Genomic DNA, 25,336 nt, shown 5'->3' with positions numbered 1-25,336 from the left:
TGTTATTGCCCTGGAAAATAACAGTGTAATAACATCTTACATTTATAATAACCTAGCTTGTGTAATGCCAACTCGGTTTCAGTGGTATAAAACTCTCAGCTCCGGTTGAGAGTTTTTATTCTCATACTGATGTGGATAAATGCTAAGAAATATGTTACTAGGCAATTTTATCATTTTGCAAACATCAGTGTACACTTACTCAAACCAAGTTGTCTATGATGTCTCTAAGCCATATAATCTTATGGGACTACTGTTGTACATGTGATCTGTCATTGACCACAATGTCATTATGACTGTATACTTTAATAAGTTATATGTCTATTAACATAAGTTTAGAATTATTTTTATGTGTTTGTCTTTAAAATCATGTAAAAGAAAAAAACCCCAATAATTACAAACCAAAAGTATAACACTGACTTTTATATTTATCTGTGTGGTTGTATCTTCTAGTCATTTTTATTTCTTATGGATTTGAGTTACTGTCTAGTAATCTTTTCATTTTAGTCTTAAGAATTCATTTTGATTTTTCTTGTAGGGCATGTCTACTGGTACTGAACTTTCGTAGATTTTGCTTATCTGGAGATGTTATTGAAGGGTAGTTTTGCTGGCTGGAGAATTCTTAGTTTTTCGATTCTTATGGGAAATCAACTGTTAACCTTTGTATTCTTGCTTGCTTATGAATTTTCTCTTTGTCTCTGGGTGTTGACAGTCTGACTATGGGGTATCTTAATGTGGATTTCTTTTGAGTGTATTCTCCTTAAAGTTAATTGAGCTGAGATTTGTATAGTTGAGTCTTCCATCTGATTTGAGAAGGTTCTGGCCATTATTTCTTCTAATAGTTTTCTTCACCCATCTCTCTCTTTTTTCCTTCTGTTACTCCTATTATGCACAAAAACTTTGAATTTGGAAAATGAAGTTTATATTTTCAAATATTTAACTACTACTAAATGCCAGAATTAGCAGATTTATCCCTTAGGCACAACTGTAGTCCTATGTGAGACTTACTCCTGTAAAGGTTAGAGAATGAAGAATCAGAAAGAAATTTTCTTCCCTCTGGGTAATAGGATCCAAAGGGGAAGGAGATGGGAAAAGGCTAAATGTTGCCCAGATCATTTCCTCAACCTCACTGATGATATAATCACCCTGTTTTTTTAGGGAAAGAATGAATGAGGGGAGTGGAAAGAGGTGAGGAATTTTATGATAATGAATGTTCTACATAGAATGAAATACCATAAGTGGGGAATAATTATTTTCTTCACTCTCTCCCATGTTTCCTTCCTTAGAAAGCTCCTGGAGGTTGTGCTCCATCAAAAAGGAGGAAGTAAATCATGAAAGATGAAAACAGAAGAGTCAACATGAGAGAGGGAAAGGGAATTGTTAGAATGATAGTGAAAGAAAGTCTGAGGGCAACAACTGTGGTGGAAGTCTAGTAGTGCCAGAAGACTCCCTGATAAGGGCTATCCAAGGAGCAGACAACAAAAATGACAGATTACTTGATGCTTTGAACTTAACAAGAAAATATATATAGTTCTGTCAATGAGTTATTGGTAGGTATATAACAAAGGTTACAAATGAGACAGTGATCTGGGTGTGGTGATGTATGCCTGTAATCCTAGTAACTCAGGAAACTGAGGCAGGAGGATTGCAAGTATAAATCCAGCCTTGGCACCTTAGTGAGAGCCTGTTCTCAAAATAAAATAAAAAAACTGGGTATGCAGCTTAATGGTGGAGTGCTGCCTTGGGTTCAAATTCTCAGTACTACCAAAAAGAAAAGTGATTAATTTGAAAAGTGTATCAAAAGGAAAGTGATTTTGTTACAGTTTATGTATTACTTCAGTCAAAAGATTAGATCCAGTAATAACATGTTTATAAAACAGAGTTTTATTTCTTTCTTATGTAATAGTTCCTAGGTATGGTAACTAGAGCTAGATGAGTAGTTAGTTCCATATGGTCTTTTAGAGGCTCCAGGTTTCCTTGTTTATGCTGGCCAGTCTAAAGTATGACTGAGGGGCTGGGGTTGTGGCTCAATCATAGAGCACTCACCTAGCATGCTTGAAGTCCTGGGCCACATAAAAATAAAATAAAGTTATTGTATCCAACTACAACTAAAAATATATATATATTTTAAAAAAAGTATGACCGAAGACTGACAGTATAGGTTACTACCTGGTCTTAGTAGAAATGCAGAATAGGAAGTCCCACTCTAACCTGTCCACCTGTCCAGTCAGATTCTGCTTTTAGGAGCTAGTTGATTCTCTTTTTTTTTTCTTTTTTAGTTGTAGATGGACATAATACCTTTATTTTATTTTATTTATATGTGGTGCTGAGGATCAAACTCAGTACCTCAATGTGCTAGGCAGGTACTCTACCACTAAGTCACAACCCCAGCCCTAGGAGCTCAGTGATTCTTCTGTACAAAAATTTAGAACTCATTGGCCTGAATTAAAATGTAATTGTTTAATTGAAACTGGATGGTTGAGAATTTTATTCAATGAGAAGGTGAAGAAAGCATGTTGAAGTAAAAACTGAATCACCTAAGAACACCTAACTACAGAGAAGGCTGGAAGATGTAGTCTAGTCATGTGCCCCCAAAAAAAGAGAAAATGATTTTTGATGAGCATCTAGCAGGTTCTCTGCAGAGTGTAATACTTGGCTCACCTGTGAATGATATTGGTATATTAAATTAAAATCCTGAGAGGATGGGGGTAGGCTATGGCATTGGTCTGTTTTCTCTTGCTATAACAAAATACTAGTTGGTAGGTATTTTATAAAGAAAAGAGGTTTATGTAACTTTTAGTTCTGGAAATTCAAGAGCATGGCACAGCATCTGCTTGGTTTAGGCGAAGGCCTCTGAGTATGTGACAACATTGACAAATGGCCTTGTGGTGAAAGTGCATATAAGAGGGAAAGATCACAATACAAGATAGGAAGCCAGAGCATTTCAGGGGCTAGGCTTGCTGTTTTTATAACAGTTTACTCAAATGTGAGTTAACTGGGGTTCTGCAAGAGCTACATTAATCCTTGGAGAGGGTGGCACCCTCAGCATCCTTTTTCTCAAACCAGGCTTTCTCCCTTAAACATTCCACCACTTCTCAGTATTGCCACACTGGGGACTAAACTTTCAGCATTTATATCTTTGGGGGATGGACTCAAACAATATACAAACTGTAGCAGGTGGGGACATACTTGTGTATATACAATTCTGTCTTTTTCTGGAGGAATGTTTGAAATGGCCAAATCCATATCTTCCATGGTAGGAAGTCATAGAGATAACATCTAAAGCTAAAACAAAATAATAAATACCATCTTATGCATGTTATTTAGATATAGGGAGATAGTTAAAAAAGTTGAAAGCAGTTGCTTTTGAGACTGTTTTCCTTGTAGTACTACTGACTTTTTGAACTGTGTAAACATCTTTGTTTTATAAAAAGCAGATTTGCAGAAAAACTCAAGTCCAAACTGAAAAGAAACAAATAGTTTTAAGTGCTAAGTACTATGAGATAGATAAGAACAGAGTTCATATGAAGAGGTGTACTTACCTGAACTCACCCTGGGTCGGAGGGTGGAGGAATAAATTAACCTAGTTTTATCCCATTGCCCCAGATGTAGAACACCTATAAAAACTTAATTGTAGCATATAATTATGTCCATATAATTATTACAATAATAAATATAATACTTAAGTTCTAGATTATGATTTCTAATCCATTTGAATGCATTATGTCAATTTTGTTGAAGTATTCTCAGAATTGAAAACTTGAGACATTTATTGAGTGTCTGCTTTATACTAGACACTTAAGTACTGCTAGTGGTAAGCAAAACCAGAAATGGTTTCTTACCTCATGAAGTAGACTGACAAGAATCAGACTCTTAATGGTATGTAAAATTGTATAGAACAACACAATTTCCTTTCACTTCTACTTTTAAGATTAGTCCTTAGAATGGTTCTTTAAGTGTGGCCCCTAATCTATCCATATCAATATCACCTGGAAACTTGTTTGAAATGCACGTTCTCAGACTCCATCCCAGACTACTGAAGCAGAAACTTCGATGGGGATGGGTGTGGTTAGGGGTGGTTTAGGACCTTCCAGGTGACTCTAAAGAATGCTAAAATTTGAGAATTACTGTTTAATAAGAGTTAATCAATACTTTAAGCTTGGTTTATTACTGCCAATATTTCATTGTTAAAATAACTAGTTGCTTTTATGTCAGATTATATAATTATTAAGCATTTTAATTACTTTAAAAATGTTTAATAGGACTGGGGATATAGCTCAGTTGATAGAGTGCTTGCCTCGTAAGCACAAGGCCCTGGGTTCAGTCCCCAGCACCACCACCACCATCAAAAAAAAATTAATTAAATATATTCATTAAGAATTCATTTATTAAACGCATAAAAAGTATATATCCTCAGAATCTACATAACATTAACATCACTCTGTTTTAAGATATGCATAGAATCACATTTTTAAATTTTAAGTTGGAGTGGACTCTAAGGTAGCTGGTTGTGCCATTCATTAGAGTTTAGAAATGACTAAGAGAGGGTCAGTGTCTTCGTTTAGGGTCACTTGGTGACTCAGTGATTGCAGGCCTTTGCTGAAAAAGGTTAAAAAAAGTGTATATATAATTTTTTAAAATTTTACTAGTTTTTTAAAGCTGTAGAAGTTTCTGATAGCTTTCTGTAATTATGCCTTAAAATAGTTTTCCTGTGTGTCTCAGGGAAAGGTTACTTGAGTGGTAGCTATTGCTTTGATTAGCTTTTCCATTAATTTTGCAGCAGTTGTTCCAGGTACTTTCTAAGCTACTATATCCAAACTATTTTTAAGACTCAGACTTTAGAACTTGTAGGCCAGTTGGCAAATTGAACAATGGAAAAATTATAGAAAGGCACCAGACTTCTTGAAATAATTCCAGTTTCTTGTGAAGTTGTCAGCAGGAAAAGAAGAATGTGAAGACATCAGTTTGGAAGATATACCCTTTTAATTGCAAGTGACTTTGAATGTCTACTAAGTAACCAGCATTGTGTAAGGCATTGTATGGATTTAAGCACGTCCAAAGATATGATTAGAACTGGAAGAAGAAATAGGCTGATGTCTTAATGATTAAAAATGAAATGTATTCTAAATGCTATTTTAACTCCATATTATTCAAACTTTAAAAAAAAGTCATTAAAATTATTGGCATACTTGGGGCTGGGGTTGTGGCTCAGTGGTAGAGTGAGTGGTTGCCTAGAACGTGTGAGGCACTGGATTTGATCCTCAGCACCATATAAAAATAAATAAAGGTATTATGTCCATTTACAATTAAATATATACATATATATAATTATTATCTTTCTTGATAGTTAATAAAGATATAATTGGACTAAAGTTAGGATCTTATTTAATATCCACTCACCCCATTCTAAAAGTGTAACCAAGAGTTAGAAAGTAGGTCTGATATTTTTATTTGGTTGAACTAAATTTTGCTGAGTGTGCACTGAGGAGCACTGAGCCTTATTTTCAAAACCTTTCCTCAGAGAAAATTTCATTTCTAAGAATTAAAGCTTTTGGGGGCAAAATTTTACTCTTAATAGCTTCAAAGAAAAAATTAAAAATAGTAGTCTTGTTGTAAAATTACCACATTTTTTTGAGGAATAAGACATTTTTCTTAGAAACATTTGCCAAAAGATGTGAAAGATTAGAAAATAAGTATAGTTTTGGAACATCTCGTTAACAATTTAACTGTAATTTTAATTACAGGAAACATTATTAACTTGGCATTTTTCTGAATCTTGAATCTCCCACTAGCACTTATCTGTATTAGGTACATTGATGTAAAAAAAAAAAATTCTTATAGCTTTTATTTATATATACAAACTCGATGTATAGAGTTCTTTTTTTTTTTTTTGAGTGAAAGAGTAAGTAGTGTTTCTATAAAGTTTTATAAACAAAATTGTGGATTAATGTTATTCCAGGTCTTTACTGTTAATGACTTTTGTTATTAACATAATGTCATAAAATGGTATTTATAAAATTATTAAAGTATTATTATAGGCTAGCACCAGAAAATTTTAAACTATATTAGTTACTAGATAAGGTAAGAATAATCATTTAAATATAGAACCTGTTTTTATTTTTAAAATAAGGACCCTGCATTGGTGTCTACAAGAATTTGGGAATAGTCACTTATTTTGACAACTCTTTGGATGATTTTATAAGACACTTTGTCAAAAATAGTAAAAGCAGAACTTGTCATGGTAGCGCATGCCTGTAATCAGCGGCTCAGGAGGCTGAGGCAGGTGGATGAAGCAGGAGGTTCTCAAGTTCAAAGGCAGCCTCAGCAAAAGCAAGGCACTAAGCAATTCAGTGAGACCCTGTTTCTAAATAAAATACAAAATAGGGCTGGGGATGTGGCTCAGTGATTGAGTGTCCTGAGTGCATTCCCTGGTACTCCCCCCAAAATAAATAAATAAATAAATAAATAAATAAATGCAAAATAATTAAATTCAAATGTACAAGAACTAGGAACAAAAAGCATTCTTTTAGACAGTTATAAGTTGCTATAACTTTTATTAGAAAATAATATTAGTTGAAAAATTAATGGTGAAAATTTAGTATGATCTTGACTTAAATTTTAATTATCATAATTTCTTAAAATATTCCTTTGTACAATAATTTTAGAAAAAAGAGCCTAACAGCTTTTTAAAAATTAAAGGTAATATTTAATTTGGACTGAGATCAAGACAGAGAAAGAATATAGAGGACTATACTGTGAACAGGACTTACAGAAAAGCTATATACAAATTGAGTAAGATGCTTTAGTGCAGATATATCTAGTTTAATTTCTTCTTTTCTGAAAATGCATTTTTGCAGATGTACAGACAATTGAAAATAAATGCCTTATGTTTTAAGCTTTTTATTTTAGGTGATACTTTGTGTTTATATGATACACATTTGTATAGTTAGAGGTGTTTGCCCAAATTCATAATTCAGTAAATTCATCAAATAAAATCAAAGTTTCTACATTTTAATTCCATGCAGTTTGCTTTTGTTGGCAAAAAGACTTTAAAAACATTTTTTTTTTTTTATAACTTTGTTTTTGTGGTGCTGAGTATTGAACCCAGGGGTGGATTACCACTGAGTTATACCCCCAGCTCTTTTTTTTTTGTTTTGTTTTGTTTTGTTTTGCACAGGGTCTATCATAAGTTGCTGAGACTGACCTGGGTCTTAAGATCCTCCTGCCTGAGCCTCCCAAGTAGCTGGGATTATAGTTGTGTGCCACCTTGCTTGGCTATTTGTTTTATATTTATCTTTGTTTACAGGAGTAGTTCTGAATTTAAAGCATATATGGCAAGGTGAACAGTACAAAAATTTAAAAATTAAAAAAATCCTGTTTTTTATAAAATGTAGTATGTAAAGTGTTTCTAACAGAAATAATTTAACAAGACAGTATTTTCACTTATAGTTTGGGTTATAAACAGTATTTCTTTTTTAACACAATTTAAAAAATATTTTAGAGCAAAATAGGTTCTGATTGATTTTAGTGTTCTTTTTTTACTATCACTTCTTTTAGACATTATTTTTAGAGCAGTTTTAGGTATACAGCAAATTTGAGCAGAAAACATAAGAGTTCCTACATAGTCCCTGGTCCCACACATGCATAGCATCTCCTGCTATCAACATCTACTTTATGGCACACTGGTTATAATCAAATGAGTCTTGACATATTATTGTCACCCAAAGTTCATCTTGTACTTTAAGATTCATTTTATTTTTCCCCCCTCACTTATGGTGCTGGTGATTGAACCCAGGGCTTTGTACATGCTAGGCAAGCACTCTACCAACTGAACTATATCCCCACCCTTAGGGTTCATTCTTGATGGTGTACTTTTTGTGAGTTTTAGTAAAAAACATGACATGGATTTTTAAAATTTGTTTACATAAGAATTCATTTAAACTCCTTTGTACTACAGAGGTGGAGAGGATTGGAAATGTTTTTAGAATTAACTTGAAAAATGTTAGAAGTAAAAACAGGTACTGGTGAGAGAGCTAAAAATGGTCAAGATCTTACCATTTAGGATTCTATAAACTTCTATGTTAATGGTGGTGCATTATTTGCAGATTTTAGTTCCTTGTTGAAATTCCTTTTTAAAAAATTTTTTTTTAGTTGTAGATGGACCCAATACCTTTATTTTTATTTATTTATTTTTTTATGTGGTGCTGAGGATTGAACCCAGTGCTTCACATGTTAGACAACTGCTGTACCACTTAACTATATCCCCAGCTCCTGAAATTTTTATTGAGAATGTAAAACAACTTTTTCCTTCTCTAAAAATCCTTTGTTTTGATGCCATATAATGACAAGTATATTGGAATTCTCTCCATGAACATTTGGCTGCTACTTAATGGGCTTTAATTCCTTCTCATATAGGTTTCTGAGTTTTATCTTTTTAAAAACTATTTCTTCAGTTTTGAGAACAAATTTTAAAAGCTTAATAAATGTGTTGCCATTTTAAAAAATGGTTTTGCATTTTAAATAACAGTTTTTTTTTTTTTTTTTTTTTTAACCCAATAGTTTGCTTGCCTAAACTGGATTTGGAGCAATTCAAACTACTGGAGATCTGCCATTTTACAATATCACAATTGGAAAGAAGCAGGTTTTCAAATAATGGAAGAGCCTAAGACATCTAAAAGTGAAAATCATGAACCAAAGAAGAATGTTATTTGTGAAGAAAACAAAGCAGTTAAAGCTATAACTAATCAAACTTTGAAAGCTAGAAATGATAAATCTACAAAAGAAATTGGGACCAGCTCTCCAAATAGGAATAGTAGTAAAAAAAACAAGCAAAATGATACGTGTATAGAAAAAACAGACGTTAAATCATGTAAAATAAATGCTGCCAGTGTTCCAGGCCCTAAAGATTTGGGGTTAGTCCTTCGAGATCAAAGTCATTGCAAAGCTAAAAAACAACTTAACTTATCTTTGAAAGCTGAAAAGGTACTCAATTTACAGGCAAAGGCAGAAAAATCACCAAAGTCACCTAATTTACCAGTGAACACAGAAAAATCGCCTTGTTCACCTGCAGCAGAAGCAGAAAAGGCACTTAGTTCACAGAGGAAAACAGAAAAAGCACCTAGTTCTCAGATGAAACCAGAAAAGGGGCTTAGTACACCAGCAGAACCAGAAAAGGTGACCAGTTTACTATTGAAAGAAAGTATTAAACAGTCAGAATTACAGCAGACTGGAAAAAAAAATCTGACCTCCTTTATTTCTGTGGACAAAGTGAATATTGAAGCTCTGCAGAGAGAAAAATGTGCTCTGGAAAACTTACCACGATCTCAGAAGCAACAGATGCAGACAGATAATGCTGGAGATTCTGATGATAGTGCTTCAGGAATTGAAGACGTATCAGATGATTTGAGTAAGTTCCAATAAGGATATTCTACCAGTTGCATTTTTGGTGGGATTTTCCTGTGTTAATGTTCTTTAGATTAGCCCTGGTTTAGCTACTTTAATTACAAAAAGAACATTAGTAGTGTGACTCTTTTATCTCAAAAAAAAAAAAAACCAAAAAACCCACTTTTCCATTTATTATGGTAGGTAAAAAAGCCGTGCACTTATAATTTCAATGACTCCTTAGTCATTTGGGTTTGTCCCAAAACGCAAACTCTTGATTTATTTATCTAGCAGTACTGAGGATCAAAACTTTGGCAAGTGCTTTACCACTAAGCTACACCTCTAGCCAGCCCTACATACTCTTTAAATGGTCACATTGCTTGTTCATTCACCAAACATGTATGTATTGTCTTCCTCTAATGTGCCAATCATGTGTTTATAGTGGAAAACTAAAAGAACTCAGTCCTAGGCTTCAAAGAACCTACTCTGACAGGGATGTGATATAGATAAGTAAAGTGATTTACAACGTCAAAAACTAAGAGTTGAGAAAACACAGTAATTTATTTGTGAGACTTGACACTGGACTGAGAAAATGATAGGGGTGAGACTGTGAGTATGAATGAGACTCAGTATAAGTAGAACAGGGATTTGAGGGGGAGTGGCAAAAGATGCAGCTGACAAGTCATCTTTTGGAGAATGAAGAGCATTGTGAGCTGTGACATAACTTTTTTCATGAGTGATTTGAGAAGCAACTGAAGTTTTAAGCAAGATAATGTTATGATCAGATTTGCTATTTAAAAGTATCCTTTTGGCTACAGTGCAGCAAATTCTTTGATGGGAACAAGTCTAGAAGCAGAAATTACTTAGGACACTGTTATAGTTTGCTAGAGAAGTATTAAATTAATTTTGTTCTGGGATCCTGTCTTTAATTAATTGTTTAGAAATACTGTCCATGACTTTTGAGTTAATTTTAATTCTGATTTTATTTGCTAATTTTCTTTCTGTTGATCCCATGACTGAAAGAATAAAGCCTTACCTTGATGTAGAAATAAAGAGAAACTATTATTTGCTATAGTTGGAGAAACACTGGAGAGTTCAGAAGTAGCTACTTTTTATTTCTGGTAATACACAAGTGATAGTATATAGACAGACTTTTAAAAAATTAAATAGAACTGCATGTGTATAAGAAAAAAAATCAGTCTGATAATTAGAAGATTTAGGAGAAGGACAAGTTTAGAAAGTAACTCAATAGAGACAATATCAAGTAATAGAACAGGTAATATTTAGATATGGCAAAAATCTAAACATGATTGGTGCATTAGTGATGTGAAGTTGGGAAACTTATGATACTTAAGATCACTTAGTTAAACCAGGTATTGTGGGAGGTTCATTTGGGTCCATGAATTTAAGACTTATCTTGGGCAACATAGTGAAACCCTCCCCCATCTCAAAAAAAAAAAAAAAAAAAGTAAAATAAAAATAAAGGCTGGGGATGTGGCTTAGTGGTAGAATGCTCGCCTAGCATGCATAAGGCCCTGGGTTCCAATCCCAGGAAGCAGAAGAACAAAAGATTGCTTAATTAAGGGTCTGGTGATGTGAGTTATTGAAAAATCTGATTTAAAGATCATTCTTATAAAAAGGTAACTAAGGATCTAGAGCTATAGCTAACTCGGTGATAGAGCACTTGCCTTAGCATGCTCAAGGACCTGGGTTTGATCCCAAGTACAGTCAAAAGGAAAAAAGAAAAAGCAAAATAGAAGAGGTGATATAGTGAGATGTCAACTGTATGGGCTGGAGTGAAATGCATGTTTTTTTTTTTTAATATTTATTTTTAGATGTCAGTGGACCTTTGTTTTATTCATTCATTTATATGTGGTGCTGAGAATTGAACCCCGTGCCTCACACATATTAGGCACGTGCTCCACCACTGAGCCACAACCCCAGCCCAAAATGCATGGTTTTTGAATTCTATCTTTTCACTTAATAACTTTGTAATCTTGGATAAGCTGCTTATTCTTTCAAACCTATCTTTGTTTCTTCATTTTTTGAAAGTGGAGATGGTGCTGCCTGTGTTGTAAAGGTTAGGTTTAAGAGTCTGGTAGAATGTTTTATGTAGTACCGGACATAGTAGATATATTAGTTAGCTTTCTGTAACTGTAACAAAAGTCTGAGACAGTGTACTTATAAAAGGCTTATTTTGACTCATGGTTTTGGAGGTTCTAATCTTTGATCGGCTGACCCTTTTGCTTTTAGGCCTATGGTGAGGCAGTATATCATGATGGGGAGCATGTGGCAGAGCAGAACTGTTTACCTCAGGACTGGGGCATGAAAGACAATAAAAAGATCCCAGCTACTCTGGAGGATGAGACTGGAAGATGACAAAGTTTGAGGTCAGCCGTGGCAATTTAGCAAGACCCTGTCTCAAAATAAAAAGAACTGAGAATGAGCTCAGTATTAAAGTGTTCCTGGGTTCATTCCCCCTACTACAAAACAAACGAAAAACCAAAAAAAAGAACAAAAAGGAGAAGCCGGGGTCCCACTATTCTTTGAGGACACACCTCCAGTGACCCAGAGACCTCTTACTGTGTCCACCCTCTTAGAAGTTCTACCATTTCCCACACTGGGAACCAAGTCTTTGTCATATAAACCTTTTGGGTCAAGATCCAAATTATAATAGTAAGCATTCAGGGCAGAGAGTATCATTTATTATTATTATTTTATTCCAGTTAAATGCAATTTTGTTATGTGTTAATGTGGAGAACAGATTGAACTAGTTTAAGGAAGCTAATTTGAGGAAACTAGTAGACCAAGTAGAAGTCGGATTGGGAAGATTGGTTTAGCAAATTAATAAGAATGATTTAGCTGAATGTGGTGGTGGCACATGCCTGTAATCCCAGTGGTTTGGGAGACTGAGATAGGAGGATCAAACTAGCATCAGCAATTTAGTGAGACTCTAAGCAATTTAAAGAGACATTGTCTCAAAATAAAAAGGGCTGGAAATATGGATTAATGGTTAAGCACCCCTGAGTTCAATCCCTGGTAAAAATGAAATGAAATGAAATGAAATGAAATGAAATAAAATAGAAAATATTTACAGTATAGCAGAGTATATAGTGTAGTTTATTTTTTCATAAAAAAGTGCTTCTCATGTTTTAAAGAATTCTCTTCAGTATGGAAGTCATGTTTATACAAAAATAGTTTAGCTTTTTTTCCCATGTGAAAAAGTTAATATTTGAATTAATAATTTCTCATTAGATTATTCCTTGATAAAATAATAAAATCTGTACATTTAAATCAGTATCTTTTTGTACTTATTGGGTTATATAGACATTTGATCACCTTTTCTATTAGGACTAACTTTAACTCTCATCCAATATTCCCACCATTTTTCCTTCTTCCATCTATTCATTCATTCATTCAACACTTTTTTTTTTTGATGTCTGCTATGTGCCAATTACTAATCTAGTACCTAGAAATATAGCACTGAATGGTGAATGAAACACATAACATTGCCCTTTTGGAGTCAGTATTCTAGTGGGAAGGGACAGACAATCAACAGAATAAATGAAAAAACATAGAGTTAGATGTTTATAAGTCCTATGAGAAAAATAAATCATGAAAAGATAGGAACTGATGCTGCTGGTGATGTTTCAATTTAAATTGTCACTGAAAACATGACATTAAAGCAAATACCTGAGGGAAATAGGTGAGTGAGCTAGCTGAATATTTTAGGGGAGAGCGTTCTTGATCTGGGCTTCTCGAACTTTGATAATGTATATGAATTCCCTGGGAACCATATGAAAATAGAAATTCCTGGGCATCATTCCCAGAGATTTGATTCAGAGCCTGGTGTGGAACCTGAGAAACTGTTTCTAGCAGGCTCCAAAATGCTGGTGTTTGTGATCAGGATCATGCAGTGAGCAGCATACCCTAACTAATCTCTTTATTTTCACTCATATTACCCTTCTTTGTGTTTTTAGCATAGCCAGAAGAATCCTGTTAAAATGAGTCAAATCGTGTTACTACTATTTAAAGTATTTCAGTGGTTCCCCCGTACTTTAGCTAGAGTTTTTGCAGTGAGTAGCAGGCCCTATATGATTGCTCATACTTCCCTACTTCTCTACCCTTATTCATCTACTTCTCAATCTTTCTTTCTTATATAGTTGCATGGTTTTCTTATATTTCCTGAAATGTGAATGCCAGTGTCTACCTAAAGGCTTTGTATTTGCTTTTTTCCCTTCCTTGAACACTCATCCCCTAGATGTCTGTGTGGCTAGCTCTCTGAACTTCTGCTTTCTTTCTTTAAAGTATTTTTAGTTATAGATGAACACAATACACTTATTTATTTATTTATTCATTCATTTATTTATTTTTATGTGGTGCTGAGGATTGAACCCAGTTCTTCATGTGTGCTAGGCAAGCACTCTACCACTGACCCACAACCACAGCCCCTAAACTTCTGCTTTCTTAATGAGGCTTTTGCTCATTAATAACCCTCACTCCACCTCTGATAAGCCATATTCTTTTCACATGTTTAACTTTTCTCATAGTCCTTATTACTAGGTCATATTTTAATCTTAATCTTTTAAATATAATAGTTTTATTGAGGTATAGTTCACATGCTATAAAATTCATCTTTTTAAGGTATACAATTCAGTGGTTTTTTCATATACTCACCAAGTCACACAGCCATCACTTACTAGTTCTTGAGTGTTTTCATCACCCTCCAAAGGTGTTCTATACTCATTAAACAGTTACCTCCTTCTACCTGCTGGCAACTACTGATTTTTCTATTGCTATGAACACACCTGTAGTTGATTGATTAAGGTATTAACATCTCAAGGAACTAATGTTATGTGGAACACAGTTTGGGACATTGTGCCTGATACCATTTTTGTTGTTGTTGTTGTTGTTGTTTTTAGTTGTAGATGATTACAGTACCTTTATTTTATTCATTTATGTGGTGCTGAGGATCGAACTCAGTGCCTCATGCATGCAAGACAAGGATTCTACCTCTGAACTACAACCCCAGCCCCACCATTTTATTTTATATGTTGTTCCAGAAAATTAAATAATTTCCTTTTTTTTCTGATTTAAAAAAAATTGTTTTAGTTATCAATGGACCTTTATTTTTTTATTTATATATGGGACTTAGAATCGAACTCAGTGTGTCGTGCATGCTAGGCAAGCGCTCTGCTGCTGAGCAACAATCCCAGCCCTTTTTTTTCTGATTTTAAAGAAAGATATGTTTTTCTCTAATTTTTTATGCTGGCAGAAATGATAATGTTATAGGATTTGCTGATGTCAGTTGCTTGTCACATAGGGCAAGTTATACATAGAAAAGAGAGGAGAATATTATATTATTATTATGTTGTCTTGCTGCTATTCTTTTCAATAAAATATGGAAATAAAATTAGGATTTCATCTTTTCTTTTGTTTCCATAAGAAATTGATTGCTAAAAAACTAATTTCCCCCCAAATATTGGGGCATAATTGCAAATTGTTCACAGTGTATCAGTGTTCCCCTCACTATAATTTAAGAAATACTTATCTAACCTAGCAATGCCTGAGGTGTTTGAACCCTTTTTATAACTTATCTAAGAGTTTGCTTTCTTATTCTAGAAACTCCTGTGCCCTTTGGTAGGAAATGTGCCATCTCCAGAAATACAGCATTTCTTCTTTGTTTACAGAATTAGAGGTATCAAAAAATAGAATTGACTGTCACAGCTCCTCTAGGTGACGTGGAGTTGGCTTTTGAGGATAGAGTGGAGAATTTTTTATTGATTATTGCTGAGCATTGCATTTTGGAATTGCTTTTAGATACAGCCAAAATTTTTATTTAAGAAACTTTTATTTATTTTTAAATTTATATGTTTATTTATTTAAATGTATTTTTTAGATGTTGATGGATCTTTTATTTTATTCATTTATGTTATGTGGTGCTAAGACTTGAACTCAGTGCCTCACACATGTTGCTCTACCACTTAGCCACAACCCCAGCCATTTAACCTACTTTTATTAAAGTGTATTTTTGGCCTAGACATTGCATTAAAATTTGAACTTACAAAGTTAAATAAGACCTGACTATTAGCATCAAAGAATCTACTTTATAAGTTATTTTATAAAGGGAAGGTAAATATTACTAACTGAATTGGGAGGGCATTGATGGAGAAGTGAATAGCATAGATAAAGGTATTGTGAATTGAAACACCAGTAACACTATGGTATATTTGGTATGAAAGAAGTGAAAAGTGTTCGGTCAGGACATGAGGTTAGAGATGTAGGTAAATTAACTCTCTTTCTTTAGGTTTTGGCTTAAACGATAGCTCTTCAGAGAAGTCTTTTCTGACTCCCCCATATCTAAAGTTTTCTTCAGCTTAGTTCCTTGACTATTCTTTTATAGAATTTACTACAATTTGAAATTTTGTATTTATTCTATTTACTGCCTTCATGAGAATAAGGAATTAGACATAATGTACTACAGGGCTTAAACTTTATTCTGAACTCCCTGAAATCCTTTCAAGTATTTTATCTTTTCTCTTTCTTTCCTGCAGTACTGGAAATCAAACCCAGGGCCTTGTGTGTTTAAGGCAAGTTTTCTATCACTGAGCCACATCCCCAGCCCTTATTGTATTTTATTTTGAGACAAGGTCTCACTTAATTGCCCCGGCTGGTCTTGAATTTGTGATCCTCCTTCTTCAGCTTCCTGAATCACTGGGACTATAGGTCTATGCCACTGAGCCCAGCTACCTTTTTAAGTATTTCAGACACATTGGGCACAGTGGTTCACACCTGTGCATATCTGTAATCTCAGCAATTCAGAAGGATCACAAATTCAAGACCAGAGTAGGTAACTTATCGAGACTCTAAACAGTGTAGTAGACCCTGTCTCAAAAAGTAATAGGGCTGGGGATGTAACTCAGTGTTAAAGCACCCCTGGGTTCAATTCCCAGTGTCAGGAAACAAAACAACACACCAAAAAAAAAAAAAAAAAAAAACCCAAAAAACAAGAAAACAACATTATTCAATTTACCTTAAAAAAAAATCATCACGTTGGTAGAACCTACTGTATGTTAGGTTCATATTTGTAGATGCTGGAAATGCAAAGATGAAAACAGATAATCTATACTTTCAAGAGTTTACAATCTAATTAGGAAACAGGGGTTTGTTGTCTATATATGTTCTTTCAATTGTTAGTGTCATTAGTTCTGTGACTATATCTTTGGGTCTCAGAATAGCTTTTTATCACATTGACTTCAGAGATCTTTTAAACATGGTTATGTTACTTTAACTTTGTGTAGTGTAGTCTCAATTAAATATATATCTTGGAAGAAAAATCAGGATTTTGATACATGAAGTAGTTTTTTTTTTTTTTTTTTATACTGGGGATTGAACTCAGGGTTATGCATGCTAGGCATGTGCTCTCCCACTGAGCTACCTCTCTAACTTCTCTTTGTGAATTATGATACCATGTATATCTCACATAATATGTATATGTATACACACACACATGCAGACATGAATACATACATATATATGTGCATATGTAAATTTTTTTTTTTTTTTTTTTGATACTGGGAGTTGAATCCAGGGCACTTTACCACTGAGCTACATCCCCAGCCCTTTTTGCTTTTTATTTTGAGATACAGTCTTACTAAGTTGCTGAGGGTCTCGCTAAATTGTTGAGGCTGGCCTTGAACTTGATCTCCTTCAGGCAGCCTTCTGAATTGTTGGATTACAGACTTATAGCGCTACACCAGACTATGTGTATGTCTTGTTTTATGTACATTTAACAACTTGTATAATCAAAGAAAATATAAGGAAAAATATATTTTTCTGTATGTGTATAAATTGAACATCTTGTTTTTCATTAATTTAAAAAAAATTACCATTGCTGAGATAACTAAGTGATTGCTTTCTTTTATAGGTAAAGTGAAGAGTGATGAATCTAATAAAGAAAATTCTTCAGAGATGGACTATTTAGAAAATGCCACTGTGATAGATGAATCTACATTGACACCTGAGCAGAGGCTAGGCTTGAAACAAGCAGAAGAACGCTTAGAAAGAGATCACATCTTTCGACTTGAAAAAGTATGCTGTTGTTTTAGTTATTTGGAGGGAAATATATGTTTCATAGCTTTCCTTTCCTAAGTGTAGCTCTCTTTATTTTTCTTTTATTGATAAGACAGAGGTAGCATTTATCTTTTCTTCCATTTTTTATTTCCTTCCTTCTTTCTCTCCTCCTTTTTTCCCTTCTTTCCCTATGTTTAGCAGATACTCATGTTTATGAGCCTGACTTCATTTATTCTTTACAGAGGTTGGCCAGCTGTGTCCTACTTCCTTGTTTTGTTTCTGTGTTTTTGATTATGACCCTCTTTTCTATAAACAAAAGTTATTGGAACAGAGCTGTGCTTAATTTTTAGATATTGTCTATGGTTGCTTTCATAAAGGTGAATTGAGTAGATGCTAAATGAAACCATGTGACCTTTAAAACAAAATGTTCACTATTTTCCAAAGCATAAGTTATGTACCAAAATGTTGCTTTGGCCCTTTGTAGAATAAGTTTGCAGACCTCTGATTTATTCCTTCATTAAATAGGTACAATTGTTATGTGCTAGGAACTGTCCTAGACAGTGGACATATATTGATGAAAATGGCTGAGTTTCTTCCCATTAGAAGTTGAAAGTCTATTTGGATTGATGGAACAAACTAAAATATACTACTATAAATTTACTAAACTTTGTCCTTTTTTCCTTGCTTTTCTGTCTTATCCTTTTTTATCTCCTATGTTTACTGAGTAGCTGCTAATAACTAGGAACTGTCCTAGTCATTAGTGTCTTGTTTCTGAGAACTAATTCCTAGTTTCAACACTGAAAATACTAGTAGGTATTAAAAGAGAGAATCATAAATATGGGTCATTATTCTGGAAAAACAAGAAAGGAAGGAAAGAAATGTTAGGATTTTGTTTAGTTTAGAAAAATAAGATGATATCTAGATTGAAGAATGCAATCCTGGGTTACTAATAGAACTTAGGACAGTATCACCACATGAAAAGAAAAAGGAAAATCAAGGAACAGAGGCTTATAATATAAGGTTATATAGCTAGTGTCAGAGTATCCTAATTAGAAGAAAGTCTTATTTGCAATTTGCAGTTCTGTCTTTACTTAGTCTTCCCACTTTTTAAGCCTGGAATTAATAGTTTTTTCTGGATATATCTACTGTCAAGATAAAATTGAGTACCTTTCATTTGTCATCAGCTGGTGATAAATAGTTTAATCTGGGCAAGCCTGACATTTTTAAAAACATGGTTCTGCTTTTTTAAGAGTTCACTAGTTAGAGAAGGACATGTAAGCAAACAGTATCATATGATTTGAAAAAGGGATCATAGACAAAAGAGTGATTGACTTGAGTCAGTGTCTTTGGCATTTTTTTCTTTTCCAATTGTATGTACTCATTATGAGTGTTATCCTTAAGTTCATTTCATTTCATCAGGTCCTTTGGTTCTTAGTGTATCCATAGATTAATTTAAGAATAAATATATTTTTGCCCTATATCAAAGAAGACAAGTTCAAATCATTAGATTAAGAGGGCAACTTTCCCTGTGAGTACTAAGTATTGACTTATAAGTATTTAGAATCTCCATGTTCAGAAATCTGTATTCTGGCTTGCATACAGAAAGTTGAAAAGAGGTTAGTGTGTTAGTTTATGGTAAAATAAAGTATTGTAACTGTAATAAGGGAGATAGTTGAACAGTTTTCTTATATCTCTCCATGAAACTAGAAACTTTATGATGATGAGAGCATTTTTGTCTTATTTGATATTTTGTCTATAATAGTGCCTTGCACATAGCAGTCTGTTCATAATTAGAGGGAATATATATAGTGATCAAGTGCATGGAATTTGGAGTCATTGGTTCTAGTTCTGCCACTTTCTGGGTGGATAACATTGGATAATGTTATGTAGTCTTTTAAACCTCATTTTTTTTTTTTCATTAGAGGTTGATAAAAATAACACTTAGCTCATGGAGCTATTATGAGGATTAAGTAAGATAACACAAGTTAATTCTTGGCACAAGACATGGTAGTTTGTAAGCACCAACTAAAGATTAGCTGCTTGTAAAATTGAATTATTTGGGGCTGGGTATTATAGCTCTGTTGGTAGAGTGCTTGCCCCTCAAGCACAAGGCCCTGGGTTCACTCCCCAGCAATGCATAAAACAAAAAACAAACAAACAAAAAAAACCCCAAAAATTTAAATTATTTTACCATGCAGGGTAATTTTATTATTTTTTACTAAATAAGGAGATAGAAACAGACTGCAGTGATAAAGATTTGTTCAAAGTCAGTTAAGATATCATTCTGGGACTTCTGACTCCTTGTTCAGTATTATTCTATGCTTTACTTACTAAAAGAATCTAGATATCTCCTAACATTTTAATTCCTATTCAACACCTTCATCATTCTTGCCATCTCTTTTCTGGATTATTACAGTATGCTGGTGACTTCAGTAAGCTTTTCTTGCTTCTGTTCTTATATAGAAGACAAACCTTTTAAAATGTTGATTGAACTCTTTAGATTTAGTTCATCTGTTGGTTAAATGGAGAATACTGATAGTGTTGTTATAAGGTTAATAGTTACTTTATCAATGTTGAGTTTATTAAATAGTTTTTTTCTCTTGCTAAATTTGGGGCAGGTTTCCCATTTAAAGAAAATCATATTCTGTGGTAAGAGAATCTTTCTGTCAGGAGCTTCAGCCTATTGAATATTAAAGGTCAATCTGAAATAAAAACTGAACATTGTTGGAGTTTCAGTGTAAGGCATTAGAAACAGTGTTTTAAAATTTAGCATCTATTTATTGCATTTTTGTAATTTTTTATTTTGCAATCTTTTTTTTTTTTTGTGGTGCTGGAGATAGAACTCAGTTAAGTGCTAACTAACTTGTTAGTTAAGTGCTCTGCTACATCCCTAGGCTCTTTATTGTAACAATCTTTATGGGTAGAGTATTGCCATCAAATTTAGACCTGCATAAACTGAGATTCCGTATCACCTGCTTAGTATATTGCTGTGTCCTTGTGAATATTGTAGTCCTATGAGCTTTTTGTTTTCACAGCTGAAAACAAATAATGAAGGAATTACAATAATGAAAACAAAGAATGAAAATAATACCAATCTTATTGGGTTATTAGGAGAGTTAAAAGGACGAATTGTATATGAAACACTTAGCATAGTGCCTTGTACTCAGCAGGAAATCAGTAATTATTGTTTTATTATTACTTTGAGAATACATATACAAAATAATGAGTAAAGTGTTGTCACTGTCAGGGGTTTGAGGATGTCTCCAGAGACGGGGGAGTCATCTACTCAAGCTCTCCGGGTTCTTGACCACGTTGCAGAAAAGAATTTGAAGATGAATTAGTACTCACTTTAGCAGCACATGTACTAGAGATGCATCAGAGAAGCCAGGCGTGGTGGCCCAACTCCCAGTGACTTGGGAGGCTGAGACAGAAGAATTGCAAGTTTCAGCAACTTACCAAGGCCTTAAGCATCTTAGCAAGACCCTGTCTTAAAATAAAACAAAAAAAGGGCTGGGGATGTGACTCAGTGGTTAAGTGTTCCTCGGTTCAATCCCTGTTACTTACTTACTTACTTACTAAATAAATAAATAAATAAATAAATAATTTCAGTGGCAGAAAGAAAGTTCATTGTAAAGTGGAAATCACATTCAAGGGCTGAGGGCAGACATGCTCTAAGGCTGAACTGTACTTGTTGTGGGTTTCCTGTTAATATTGTCTAGGAGGATGAGTTTGCAAAGGAGGGGATAAATAGTCATAGGATTTCCTAGAACTGGGGGTTCTTCAGGGAACCCTGCTCAATTTTACTGACCTGAGAGCACAGTCATCTTATAGTAGGTAGAATGTTGCTTGGTCTAATCAGATATTAGCAGGATATCTGTGGTTTAGCAAGAGCAGCTTAGGAATTACCAGTATGAGCTGCCTGACCTAACCTATTTCCCCTGTTCCCTCCCTGTCTCACTGTGAGTGATACTCTGTCAGAATTGTTATTTCCTTCAACGTTGTTACCTTAAGGGGTCATCCATTTATTACCGTGATATTGTGGTTGATTGAACTGTTTTAGAACTCATCTTTTGAAATTGTCTTGCATATGTGTGATCTGTTCTTCTGAAATCCCCCAGTGATGATGGTAGATTTTATTTTATTTTTGTAATCACAAAAACTAAAAGTTAAACTGCGTGGAATGACACCAAATAATTCCACCAACTTGGGAGGCTAAGGCAGGAGTATTACAAGTTGAAGACCAGCTCAGCCACTTAGGAAGGCCCTAAGCAACTTGGTGAGGACCTGTCTCAAAATAAGTAAAGAAAGAAATAGATAGATAGATAGATAGATAGGCAGGCTGGGATGTAGCTCAGTGGTAATCACCTTTGGGTTCATTACCCAGTACCAAAAAAAATAAAAATAAAAATATAAAAAATAAAAAGACTAAATGTTAAGTTTGAAATCAGGACAATGAGGACAGCATTGGAATAAGATTAAGTAGCAAGATTACCTTTCTTATTTTACATTAGGTCCTAAAGATGATATTGGGTGAGTAGTAAATATATTTAGCATTATTATGATGTTGTTTGAAATTAGTATATAATGTATGATGACTACTTTGAGAAGTACTTGGACGTATAAATCAGTACTGATTTACTTATTAAAAACTATTCCTTCATTGCTTATGTCTGTCTGTCACGGAATTGTGATATTCACTTATATAGTCAATAATTTACTTCTTTGTTTTTTGGAAAAAATGCATTTTTTAACTTGTCTCTTCAGCGATCACCAGAATATACCAATTGCCGATACCTGTGCAAACTTTGCTTGATTCACATTGAAAACATACAAGGAGCTCATAAACATATAAAAGAGAAACGACATAAGAAAAATATTTTGGTAAGTTCTTTCAATAAACTGTATTTGGGGCTGGGGTTGTAGCTCAGTGGTAGAGTGCTTGCCTAGCATGTATGAGTCTCTGGGTTTAATTCTCAGCACCACATATAAATAAATAAATAAATAAATAAATAAATAAAATAATTAAAGTCCATTGACAATAACAATAACAACAAAAACCTATATTTATTTTGAATGGTAAAACTAGATCAAGTATTTTTTAATTGATGAACCTAAAAATGAGGTATTATTATAGTCTTACATTAATAACTGAAATGATATCCTTGAGAGCCATGATTGCTGTCTTTAAGTGGTCAGGAGGGGAACCTTCTCGAAACCAGTTTGTTCATCCTGAAAAATGTTGAATGTTGATTCCTAAGTTTAAATCTGTCAAGTACAATTTGTCCCTCCAGTTGATATTTATTGAGTGCTAGGTCTAGGTATTGAACAAGATAGTTACAGTTCCTTTCCTTACTGTTACTAAGAACTGGTGATTAAGGGTGTAAGCATAATGAGTCTTATTAAAGGATGCTGCTAAGGAAATGTACAAAGATATTTTACTTGATTTAGAATAGGGAAGGTATCTCTGAGAAAGTGACATTTCAGTTGAACCTTAAAATAGTAGTTTAAAATGCAAAAAGGTAGTGGGGAGCATTTTACATAAAATAGTAGGAATAAATGTCTAGAGAGTAACAGACGTGGCACATGAGAAATTGAAAGAATCTAATAAGATGGGAGCAAAGAACTACTGGGAAAATAGTCTGACATGAAACTGGAGAAGAGCAGACCATGCAAACCTTTATAAACTTTTGACTTTGGCAATTTGTAATTTTTTAGTTATTTTTATTAAAATATCTCATAGATACAGGTATGAGTAGAGTGATTTTTTAAAATATACTAGATATTATTAGTTATTTTTCTTTCTAAAGTTATAACACTAATACTGTATAACCTCTTATTTCTAAGTCTCAGTTCAGGAATCTTCTCTGAGAAGTATTCTCTTACCTGACCCTCCTAGCAAGTCTGAGTTAGGTACTCCTTCCCTCTGTTCTCATAGCAGCTCTTACATACCTTGACCAGAAAACCTAATATGCTATATTCTGATTGTCTGCCATTATAGACTGACATATCTAATAGTAAAATTGGGCAGATTTAGTTTTTTGTTTATTTTTGTATCCGAATTGCTTATGTTAGTGTTGAGCACACGGTAGCTGATCATTACATTTTTCTTTAAAAAAAAAAAAGAAGAAGAAGAAGAATGAGCCAGATGGGTGCAATGGTGCATACCTATAATCCAGTTGCTCAGGAGACTTAGGCAGGAGAATTATAAATTTGAGTCTAACATGGGCAACTAGGAGACTTTGTCTCAAAATAAAAAGGACAGGGTTGTAGCTTAGGGTGTAGCTCAGTGATAGAGTGCTTCTGAGTTCAGTCCCCAGTAGTGCTAAATAAACAAACAATAGGGCAGTGTTTGTTTACTGGTACTAGAGATTGAACCCAAGGATGCTTTACTACTGAGCTACATCTCCAGTCCCTTTTTTATTTTACTTTGACACAGGGTCTCACTAAATTGCTTAGGGTCTCACTTAGTTACTAAGGCTGGCATTGAATTTGAAATCCTGCCTCAGCTTCCTGAGACACTGAGATTACAGGTGTGTGCCACCATGGGTAGCTGGGCAATGTTTAAAATACAGGGAAGGAATTGAGTAGTGCATAAATAAAGAGGGATAGAAGTTAGAGTTGATGTGATGGTATTAATCATGATTTAAAGGGAACATTTTATGATGTTAGAAAGGAAGTGTATTAAAGCTTGACTGACTGACATTTAAGCTACTCCTAGAAAGACGATTATTTCATCAGATGGGTACAAGGAAGGGAGCATAGGGATCAAATGAGTAAGGGCATTGAGACCCAATACCACATATAATATTTGAAGATTGGTAATAGTGTGACTGTCTGCCATAAAGGTTGTGGGCTAGTGAAGGGGGAATGGTTAGAAGAGGGCCTAGAAAGGCTGAGACCAAATTACTTTATATTTCATATTAAGAAGATGGTGTATTTTCTTATTGGTGCCATTGAAGCCTTAACTTTTTTTTATTTTGGTAAAATATATATAATATAAAATTTACCATTTTAACCATTTTTAAGAGTACAGTACAGTGACATTAAGTACATTAGCATTGTTTACAATCATCTTCACTATGTACCTCCAGAACTTTTTCATCATCCCATACTGAAACTCTATCCTCATTAAACAATAACTCTGTTCCCCTCTCACAGCCCCTGGTAACACTGTTTCACTTTGTGTCCCTATTTATTTGTCTGTTGTAGGTGGGTACATAAGTGAAATTTTGTCCTTATTTCACTTAGCGTAATGTCTTCAAGTCAAGCACATTGTAGAGGAATTTCCTTCCTCTTTTAAGTTGAATAATATTCCATGGTATCTTTAACACTACATTTTGTGTGTACATTTTATCCACAGTGGACATTTGGACTGTTTTCTACCTTTTGGCTATTGTGAATAATGGTTTCATTTCTTTTTTGTATGTATTCAAACTCGGAATTGCTGAATCAAATGGTAAATTTGTGTTTTTTGAACAACTGCCATACTATTTTTCATATTATAGAAATGATGCATATTTTGCATTCCTGCCAGCAGTGCACAAGGGCTCCAATTTTCCCACAAACACACCAGCTCTTGTTGTTTTCTGTTTTCTTGTGTTTTTAAAATTTTCATACTAGCTATCCTGATAGGTATGCTTTTGATTTACATTTCATTAATGTTTAATGATATTTAGCATCTTTTCATGTGTATATTGGCCATTTGCATATTTTCTTTGAAGAAATGTTTAATCAAGTCCTTTACCCCACTTTTGAGTTGGGTTGTTTTCTTAGTGTTGAATTTATTTAGTGTTCTTCGTGTTTTGGATATTAATCCCTTGTCAAACATGATTTACCAGTACTTTCTCCTGTTCTGTGAGTTGACTTGTTACTATGTTAATGGTAT

General features: G+C 33.9%; 1 protein-coding gene across 8 annotated transcripts in view; it reads left to right on the top strand.

Moving 5' to 3' along the window:
* The window catches only part of TUT4 (terminal uridylyl transferase 4), a 119,076-nt gene that overhangs the window by 20,530 nt on the left and 73,210 nt on the right, over positions 1 to 25,336 (top strand). For 7 of the 8 annotated variants that reach the window (XM_079141988.1, XM_079141986.1, XM_079141987.1 and 4 more), the window contains exons 2-4: positions 8,557 to 9,403; positions 17,306 to 17,469; positions 22,216 to 22,332. In XM_079141988.1, the coding sequence (XP_078998114.1) occupies positions 8,650 to 9,403; positions 17,306 to 17,469; positions 22,216 to 22,332 (1,035 nt within the window). In that variant the 5' untranslated portion in view covers positions 8,557 to 8,649. Of the gene's footprint in view, positions 1 to 93; positions 1,548 to 8,556; positions 9,404 to 17,305; positions 17,470 to 22,215; positions 22,333 to 25,336 lie in introns of those variants that run through there. The other variant, XM_079141985.1, reaches the window with a different exon arrangement.

This window comes from Sciurus vulgaris (assembly GCF_902686455.1).
Source record: "Sciurus vulgaris genome assembly, chromosome: 1".
In the NCBI taxonomy this organism is placed as follows: Eukaryota; Metazoa; Chordata; class Mammalia; order Rodentia; family Sciuridae; genus Sciurus; species Sciurus vulgaris.
This window is presented reverse-complemented; position numbering and strand designations above follow the sequence as displayed.